At 54.5% G+C, this 9450-nt stretch overlaps 1 protein-coding gene across 1 annotated transcript in view; it reads right to left on the bottom strand.

The window, feature by feature from the left end:
- Positions 1 to 4496, bottom strand: part of CDR2L (cerebellar degeneration related protein 2 like) — a 14065-nt gene extending 9569 nt beyond the window's left edge. The window contains exon 1 of the mRNA XM_032429812.1: positions 4379 to 4496. Coding sequence (XP_032285703.1) covers positions 4379 to 4457 — 79 coding nt within the window. The 5' untranslated portion in view covers positions 4458 to 4496. The remainder of the gene's footprint in view (positions 1 to 4378) is intronic.
- Positions 4497 to 9450: the final 4954 nt, after the last annotated feature.

The raw sequence follows: 9450 nt of genomic DNA, 5'->3' as shown, positions 1-9450 counted from the left end.
GGGAGCCCGATGTGGGGCTCGATCCCAGGGTCCTGGGATCGAGTCCCGCATCGGGCTCCCTGCTCCTTGGGAGCCTGCTTCTCCCTCTGCCTCTCTCTCTCTCTCTCTGTCTCTCATGAATAAATAAATAAAATCTTTAAAAAAAAATAATCATATACATCTCAGATAAGAACCTTCAGCTTTGAGCAATGAACTTCGGATGATGATGGCGAGAAAAACCAGTTACCTAATACAGACTGGGAGGGGAATGGGGCCACTTGCAGTATGAATTTATGAACTATAAGTTGGGCAAACATCTACAAAGTGTGAAGGCGTCTGGAGGCATCCATCTACAAAGTGTGAGGTTTGATGTGAGTATCATAGCGCAGCCCTACGTTAGGTTGAGTGCTTGGTGCGAATTCGGGAGCCCAGCAAGACCACCCCCGCTTCGTGATGAGGCAGCCACACCATCTTCCTACTTTCTGAAATGAGATGGTGAACATATGGCTCATCCCCAAACAGTATCAAACAACTCAGGTAGCAATGAAAAAGAACAGAGGGCCACACTCATCGGGGCTTTCTCCTCTGGGAACTGGCAGGTGGCCTGTGAAGAGGCCATTGCTACCAATGCTGGCATTGGGGTACAGCCTCCATGGGTGGACTGCTTGGAGTTCCTGTAGCTTAACCTAGAGTCCAAGACCTCAGGCTCCGAAGCTGAGTGAGGAAAGGCCACAAACAACTGCATTTTGCGCTTTTCTTGCCAGGTGAGCACCTGAGCTGTGTATTTCTACTGCTGGGCTGGGGCAGCTGCAAGTCACTATAAACCAAGGACACAGAAGCTTGCCCTGTGAAGGCAGCGAATGTAAAGAGGCCGCCCAGTGACTCAGGGGTGGGGAGGAACACAATAGAAGCTGTTTGGGGTGGGGGAGAACCTCAGAGACTGTCTCGGGGAAACCGGATCACAATGTAAGCTAAGCTGGTCGAAGTTGCCAGGAGGGATCACGGGAGAAGTCTAGAAGCTGCAGAGCAGGGGACTGGCTGGAGCCAAGTACTGGGGAAGGTACACCAGCTAGCAGAGGGCTAGTGATGGCTCTGGGCTCCGGGGGGCGGGGGGGGCGGTGTACAGCTCCCCTTGGACCAGGGGTGGGGGAGGCCTCGGGGGGGGAGAATGGGGGAGCTGGCTAAGCAGGAAGTAGACGCTGGAGTCATAAATAGCCTGTCATGGCCGGATAAATGGTCACACTGGACCAAGCTGGGGGGAGGTACCAAGTCTAAATGGGCACACCCCCCACCTGGACCCTGGGATTTTCTGGGGTCTCCTGTAGTGGGCTTCAGCAGTTTTGCCCTCTGAGTGCCTGCTGATGTGCTCCCCATGAGCAATGCCCTAAAGGCCTGAGAGGGAATGGCTGGGAGCCACGAGGATGTCTTTGAAAAGAAACCCTGAAACCCCACTGTCCCCACTGGTTGGGGTTGGGGTGGGACCCACAGACTCTGGAGCAGAGAGGTAGGAAAGGGACAGGGGACAGGCAAAGGGATGAAGGGACAAAGATAAAGTGGGTGGGAGGAGGCAATCTACCACCTGGCAGGGCTGCAGGGTTCCTGCTTACAACCTCCAGGGCACAAATGTCAGGAACTCTGGGTCCACACAACTGGGCTCCGGTCACCCCCCTCCCCTTGCCATGTCAGAGCTCTGGCCCGAGGCTGAGACTCAAGGTCAGGCACCCAGGTCTTCAAGTCTGTGACTCAGCAGCCCTGTCTCAGCTCGGAAAGAGGTACCACAGGGCCTGCCATGCCTGGTGCAAGGTCAGGAGGGGAGGCGGGAAGAGAGAGAGAACCTGTGTTTAATGATCAATGGCTTTTTCTATTTTTACAGGTGCTGGTGTCAGTGGGCGGAGGGAACATGGTGAGGATCTAGGACCTTGCTTGTCCCAACCGCCTCCCTCCACTGGGAAAAAACAGCATCCAAGTCAAACAGCATCTGGAAGGCCAAGCTTCCAGAAAGTACAGTTGGGGCTGCCCTCAGGACAGGGGGAGACAAATACAGAGGGCAGGCCAGGCTGGCTGAGCAAACCACCTTCTGAGCCACTCAGAGGCACTGGGGACAGGGAAAGGGGGTGCAACAGGCACCTGATCCCCAGTGCGGCTGGCCCATGCTTCACGCCATCATCCAGCTGTCCGTGCTGGGCTCTGAGAGCTGGTGCTCCAGTGGCTGTCCTGAGGTTTCCCGGGAGCCCACCGCTGGCACTTGAGATGGCTCCTACCTTCTAGCCGTGGGTGGTCTTCTCACATTGCTCTGTACCTTGGTTGGTACTGTGTTCCCTCCACCTCGAATGCCCAGGCAGCCCCTATTCACCCTCCAGCTCAGAGGGGCTTTTGCAGAAACCTTTATGAGTCTCATAGCAGAAGGCTCTCTGCTCTCACTACAGAGACAGAAGGCCTTCTGCCCTCGCCCAGGGTGAGGGGACATTTGCTTTTAGGTCATAAACCCTGGTTTCTTCAGACACTGCCTCATTTCTGGTTTCCCTCCTTATTCCTGGGCCCTGGCTACTCCTGGGGCCACAAGACAAGGCCGGCTACTGCGGACCAGCAAGGCCAGCCCCTACCTTGGTCCCAGAGCATGGCTGCCCAGCCCAGCTCGAATCTCGACACCTCTCGCTCTCCGGAAGCAGCACGTCTCCCACCCCTACTCTCTGGCTCCTTCCTCCCACATCTGGGCTGGGCAGCATGCCAGAGACTTTGTTAGGGGTGCGGGAATGAAATGAGACAGCAGCAATATCAGCATCAGCTTCCTGGGAAGCCATCTTCCCAGGCGCCCAGCTTCCAGTCTTTCCATCTAGGCCTGCCTCTTCCATGAAGCCCTCTTACTGCATCCTAACACCCACACTTAGCTATAGGCCCACCTCCACCTGCCCAGGTGCACCCAGGAGGCCAGGGCTGAGACTATCCCAGCTCCCAGGATGGTGTCCGACACTTAAGTGTCAGCCCGAGGAGGTGTTTGTGGGATGCAAAATTTGGGGGGTGGTGCCCAGGACAGGGGAGGGTGTTGTCACAGCCAGTACTGGACACCATACTCCACGCAGGGAGGCTGAGGTAGACTCCAGGGCAAAGACTATGGCAGAGTTCAGCCCAGCACCCCAATCCCACACTGGTCCCAGAGGCTCTGATTAACCCACGCTCCCGAGTACAAGGACAGTCTCATCTACCAGCAAATCTTGCCACGTGGGGATGTGGGTCAGGGCCAGGAAACAAAGGCTCCAGGATCTGGGTAGATGTTTCACACGAGGGCAAAGCTAGGCATCTGGGGCCCCAGTGGATGGCGACTCAGAGCAGGGGTGTTAGTACACACTGGATCAGACTAGTGTCCACACTCGCCTGGCTTGCTGGGTGATGGTAGTCACTTCTCCTAGACATGTTTCCTTGCCACTCCAGCTCTAACCATCCAAGAATGAGGCACTTTGGGGGAAGAGAGGGTGGATTTGACGCTGTTCCAGGAGACCTTGGCCCTGACCCTCTTAGGCCTCCTCCTCCTTCCTGTCCCACAGCTCCGCCCCCTGCCTGGAGTGATGTCACCTTGGCCACCTCATCACCAGATTCTAAACCCCTTCCAGCCACCCTCTCTACCCTCAGATGGGAGTGGGGGAGGTGGCTCCCACTTTACTCAGGCTCTAGTCTGGTGCATTGCTCAGAATTCCCAAACCTGGTTCCCTCTGAACCATGAGTCATTTGAGAGAGGGCTGGGAGGGAAAGGGCCAGGGGACCCCCTTCCCCTCGGGACGGCAGATTGGAGACTCCAAGTTTTTGCTGCTTCTTGGCCAGCAGGGTCCCCAAACCCCTATACCTTCCCTGGGTGGAGGGTAAGGGAGTTGGGGAAACTTTCTGGGAGTTTCAGAGCTCAGGAATCCTGGCAGGGAAGGGTGCCACTGGATTTGGAATGGGATAACTTTCCGCTACACACACACACACACACACACACTCACACTCTCACACTCACTCTCTCTCTCTCTCTCTCTCCTCTCAGCAAAACATAACCAAGGAGCCACCTCCCGGCCTTCAAAGACTTCCAACCAGTACTCAGGCCCCCAACAATACCAGGGGCGCCTGGACAGTTCCTGCCTCTAAGATGGGGTGGGTGAGCTGGGTGAAGTATGCCCCTGTGGTTCAGGGAAAAAGAAAGGCCGCTCCCCCCACTTTTGCACGGCTCCGCGGGTCCCGCCCGGGTCTTCCCAGGCAGCGTTCCCTCTCTCCACGTCCCGATTCTCCAGACGCATCACCCCTCGGAGTCCGGCGCTCCGGGTCCAGCCCAGCCCTCCCCGGGGTGATACTGCTCAACAATGGAGAAGCGGACAGGGGTCGCCGGGCGCACCCCGCTCTCCCGCCGCACCCACGCCCCCGTGCTCACCCTGTTCCAGGTCTTGCTGGTCGTACCAGGGCTCCTCTTCCTCTGTGGAGAAGTCCTCCATCCCGGCGGCTCTCCGCATGGCCCCGCGGGCGGCGGGCGGCAGGCGGGCGCTGCGGCGGCGCGGCTCAGGGCCGGGGCGCGGGGCCCGGGACAATGCGGCGGAGGCCGGCCGGGCCTCCCGCGTCGCGGACTCGGGCTGCAGCGCCCCCGCCCGCGCCGCGCCCCCTCGCCATCGGCCGCCGACCCGGCGCCCACGCGGGCCTAGCGCGCGCGGCGTCCGGCCCGGCCGGGGTCCTGCGGAGCCGGGGGCACCGGACGGCGGCGGCACAAAGGGTGGAGGGGCGGAGACGGCGGGCGGGACGGTGGCAAGGACGGTCGGAGTCCGCCGGCACGTCTGGGGCGCTAGGAGTGCGCGGGGGCCGCGGGGGGCGCCCCCTGCCCGGCTCCGGCCCGCGCTGCCCCCTGCCCGCCCGGCGACACCCGGAGCCGCCGCTGCATCTTGGCGGGGTCCGCCCCGCGCTTCCCTAGCCGCCTGCTCCGAGAGGTGGGGCCGGCCGCCGCTGGCCAGTCAGGAGACGTATGCAAATGTGGAGGCGGGGCCGAGGACGGGATCTCCCTGGTGCCCTGGTGGGGCCGTTGCTGGTTCAACCTCCCCCTCCCCCTAACGCCCGACCCCTTCGGTTTACCGCTCACTGTCTGAAATGATTTTATTTTGTTTACCTGCTGTTATCTCTCTCTCCCTTTAGATCTCCTGAAAGCACAGATCGTGCCTCTCTTGTTCACAGCTGGCTCCTTAGTGCCTAGAAGAGGCTGGCCCGTTAGGACCTTCCATGGACACTCTTTGAATGAATATTTATTTACGATTACCTTTGAGAAGTTGTGTGTTTAAATATCTGTGGCTGGACGCCTCAGGCCAGGAGTGGCGAAGTTTGAGGGTGTGTTACCTGCATTCTGGACCTTTCCCTTTAAGGTCCTGTTTCCCTCCCCTTCCCTCTCTTTCCATATGCTATATCCAGTTACAACAGTTAAAACCATACACAATTTCACCTTCTAAGCATTCTTTCCTTAAAGGAGTTATCAGACTCAAGCATTCATGAGCATTCATGTAACTGATTGTTATTAGGACTGTTGAGGCATCCTGAGTATATCCAACTCTGAATATATGTGGCAAATATATTCAACAAAGGGCTTGTATCCAGAATATAGAAAGAATACCTGCAAATCCACAGGAAAGACAGCCCAGTAGAAAAGTGGGTAAAAGACTTGACCAGGCACTTTACAAATGACCAAATAACCCAACAAACATGTGACAAAGTGTTCAACTTCTTTAGAAGCATCAACCCTTGCAGGGAAAGAGAAGGAAACAGGGTTTGCATAGGGAGGAATTGGGTTGAGATGTGACCTTAACAAAAGCCTCCCCTGACTCTGGACAGCTCTGAATCTGGAGAGACCTTCCAAAGCTATTCCAAGTGGCAATGGGGAGAGGGCAATGGGGAGAGTCATTGAATGGATGCAGGTGGTGAATGACAAGCAGTGTGATCTTAGGCAAAGGAGCTCTTTTCAGCTCCTCTCTTCTTAGAGAGGGCTGGCAGCTGAGGACTTCCCAGCAGCTGGGGGAACAAATCCTTCAGTTCTGAAAGGGAGTCTGGGGAATGCATCGAAGCATCCATCATATATGGATGCTATAATCCAGCCATTCTGTTCCTATATATGTGCAACAGAAATATGTGGATATGTTAATGAAAGACATGTACAAGAATGTTCATAGCAGCACAACTGAAAATAGCCCAAACTGGAAACAACCCAAATGTCCATCAATAGTCGATGAATAAAATGTGGTATACGCATGCAATGGAATATTGTACAGTATAAATAAAATGTTGAGTGAAAGATGCCAGACATAAAAAGTAAATACTTTTATTAGTTTCCTATTGTTTCGGTAACAATTTACCCCAAATTTAGTGATGTGAAACAACACAAACTTACTGTCGGACAGTTTTGTAGGTTAGAAGTCCAACATGGCTCTCACTGGCTGAAATACAGGTGTCTCCAAGGCTGTATTCCATTCTGGAAGCTCTAGGGAAGAATCGGTTTCCTTGCTTTTTGTTCCTTCTAAAGACCACCCACATTGCTTGACTTGTGTCCCCCTTCTTCCATCTTCAAAGCCATCAACAGCAGGTTGAATCTTTCTCATACTGCATCACTCTGACCTTTCTGCTTCCCTCTTCTGCTTTTAAAGAGCCTATGATGACACTGAGCCCGCCCAATAATCCAGCATAATCTCCCCATCTCAAGGTCCTTAACTCAATCACATCTGCAAAGTTCCCTTTGCTATGCAAGGTAACATTTAAAAGTTCTGGGGATGTGAGCATCATTAGGGATCATTCAATTTATATAAAGTTCAAAACTGGCAAAAATGAATCTGACCAGGATAGTATTTAGCTTTCAAGAGTCATGTGGGGAACTCTGAGGGGATGGGAATGTTTTATTTCCTGATCTGGGTGCTGGTTACACATGTGTGTTCATTTGTGACAATCATTGACTTATACACTTAGTTGTTTTTTTTTTTTTTTTTTTAAGTAGGCTCCATGCCCAATGTGGGGCTTGAACTCATGACTCTGAGATCAAGAGTCACATGCTCTACTAACTGAACCAAACAGGCGCCCCAGCCTGTACACTTAGGATGTATACATTTCTTTGAATATAGGTTATACTTCAATAACATAGTTTACTTAAGAAGAAAAAGAAATCTATGGCTGAGACATAGGCAGTCTCTGCCCTTGTGCATCCTTCATTCTAGCGGGGACAAGTAAGTTATTACAACCTGCAATGTGTGCTATGAAGGAAATTAACAGGGTTCTGGAAGCAAGTTTGGGGCAAGGTTTAGATTCAGTGTTCAGGAAAGACCTTCCTCAGAAGGTGACCTCTAAGCTAATACCTAAAGGATGAGATCGTGCCAGCCGTGCCAAGCCCTAGGGGGAGAATGTTCCAGGCAGAGGCAACAGCAAGGGCAAAACCCTTCAGGCAAAAAGAGCTTGACATATATTAGGAACTGACGGAAGGCTGGTATAACTGAGTGGAGTGGATAAAGGAGAGATGAAATCAGAGTTAGGGCCATGGGAAGGAATTGGGATATTTTTTCCCCCCAGCTGGACAAAGAGAACGAGTAGAAGACTTCTCATTTTTAGTTGTAAAATATCACTGGCAATTTTGGAGCACGGATTGGAGGGGAGGGAGCAAGAGTAGAAGCAAGACCAGCTTGGAGGCAAGACCAGTTTGCAGATGAGCCAACTGAAGAATCAGAGTGATGTTTTAGACTTCTGGCTCCAGTAACCAGGGATGGTGATGCCATCCATTGAGCTGGGGATAGAAATGAGTCTAAGGGACCAGCAGGTTGCAGGATGGGGGCGGGGGGAGGAGGAGTAAGTTCCAAAGGGATCTGGTCAGCACTTCAAACTCACCAAGTCCTCCTCCCATTTGTTCATTTCTTCATTCTGCAGCTCTGTGGGAGAGCTGCCCTGAGGGAGTTTGGAAGTCCCAAGAGGAGAGCAGGGGCCAAGGGCTGAGGCCCAGGGCCTGGGGAGAGCTGCCTCAATTTCCCGAGCCTGGACAGTGAGGATGCTAGTTAGAGCAATTAAAGGCAGCCCCCATCTGAAGATTCATCTCCAACCCCTGGAGCTAAGAATGCTTTCAGTGATGACTTAGATGACCCCCATGTTTGCAAACATCCAGATCCTGTGTCACCTCCCAGCCTTTGGCCTTTACCATACTGGCCAGATCCTCAGCATGGCTCTCCTCTCCTGTAGCCACCCTCCTCCTGCCCCAGCCCCAGAAGCATCACCTGGCAGGGACAAACATGTCACAAAGGCTGGATTCTCATTGCCATCCCAGCAATAGGCAGGGTGATTGAGGCTGGATTCTCATGAGGCTGGTATCGGCCAATGCTGGGAAACCAACTCTGCCAGGTTGGTGGGGCTTCCTTATCTCCCTCTGCAGGGGACAGACAGTGGAGGTCCAGGTGACCTGCAGAGCTGTAGCTGGCTGAGGAATGCGAGGTGCATGCCGTGTACCAAGACTGTGCCAGGCCCTTTGCCTGAGTTGGTGCGTAGGAACCCCAGGCTCCTTGCCCACTGGGATCACTCCCTGTGCCTTCAGGACAGACTTAACAGTTTTTAGACTATTCCAAGAGAAGGAAAATCAGATCTGCTTTTTTTTTTAAAGTTTATTTTATAAAGTTTATTTATTTAAGTAATCTTTAATCTTTTAATTATTTAAGTAATTATTTAATCTTTACACCCAAGGTGGGACTCGAACTCAGGGCCTGGAGATCAAGAGTGGCATGCTCCTCCGACTGAGCCAGCCAGGCACTCCAAATCTGCTTTTGAGGAAGGAAACTCCTCAGCCTCTCTGAGCTAGCAGCCAGCAAGCTCTGGGACCCATTTCAGGCCCTTCCCTCTAAGGAGGTAGAGGGCCTCCGCAGGGGTCAGAAGTGTAAACTATCTGACCTTGGTTAGCCCCCAGCCTGGTACCTCATAGGTGTGTCAGGCAGACCTACTGGGTGGTGTTCCTTGTTGGGATGTCCAGAGCCCTCGGTGGACCCGATGTCCCCCAAGCCTTGGGCATTATGAGTCCCCTGGGGTCGGCTTCACACTCCAGCAACCAGGAGCGCTTCCCCAGCACGCTGGAAATGCAAGCCCAGCCCCTGGATGTGGGACCAGATAGGGAATCCGGGGGGGCGGGGGGGAGCTGGGAGCCGGGACCCCGCAACGCAACGCCCTCCCGCCAGCGCTGCTTGGACGCAGGGCGGGGCTGGACACCCGGACACCACGGCAGAGTCGCCACCGCCACCCACCCGCCCAGCCCGGCCCACCGGAAATGACGGCGCTTGCGCAGGCAGCGCTGACGTTGGAGGGTCCCGGCCGCTCCCAGTCACCCGAGTCACCCTGGGGGAGGGGCAGGGTGCGCATCGCGCGCCTCCGGGCCCTCGGGGTACGCACCGCCCCCGCACGCTGCGCATCTTGGGTGGAGGTCAGGGGATCAGGCGATATCAGGACCCCTTCCTCGGGTGCCCC

This window comes from Phoca vitulina, unplaced genomic scaffold (assembly GCF_004348235.1).
Source record: "Phoca vitulina isolate PV1807 unplaced genomic scaffold, GSC_HSeal_1.0 scaffold41, whole genome shotgun sequence".
Taxonomy (NCBI): domain Eukaryota; kingdom Metazoa; phylum Chordata; class Mammalia; order Carnivora; family Phocidae; genus Phoca; species Phoca vitulina.
Note: the sequence above shows the minus strand (reverse complement) of the source record. Positions and strands in the feature narration are given on the sequence as shown.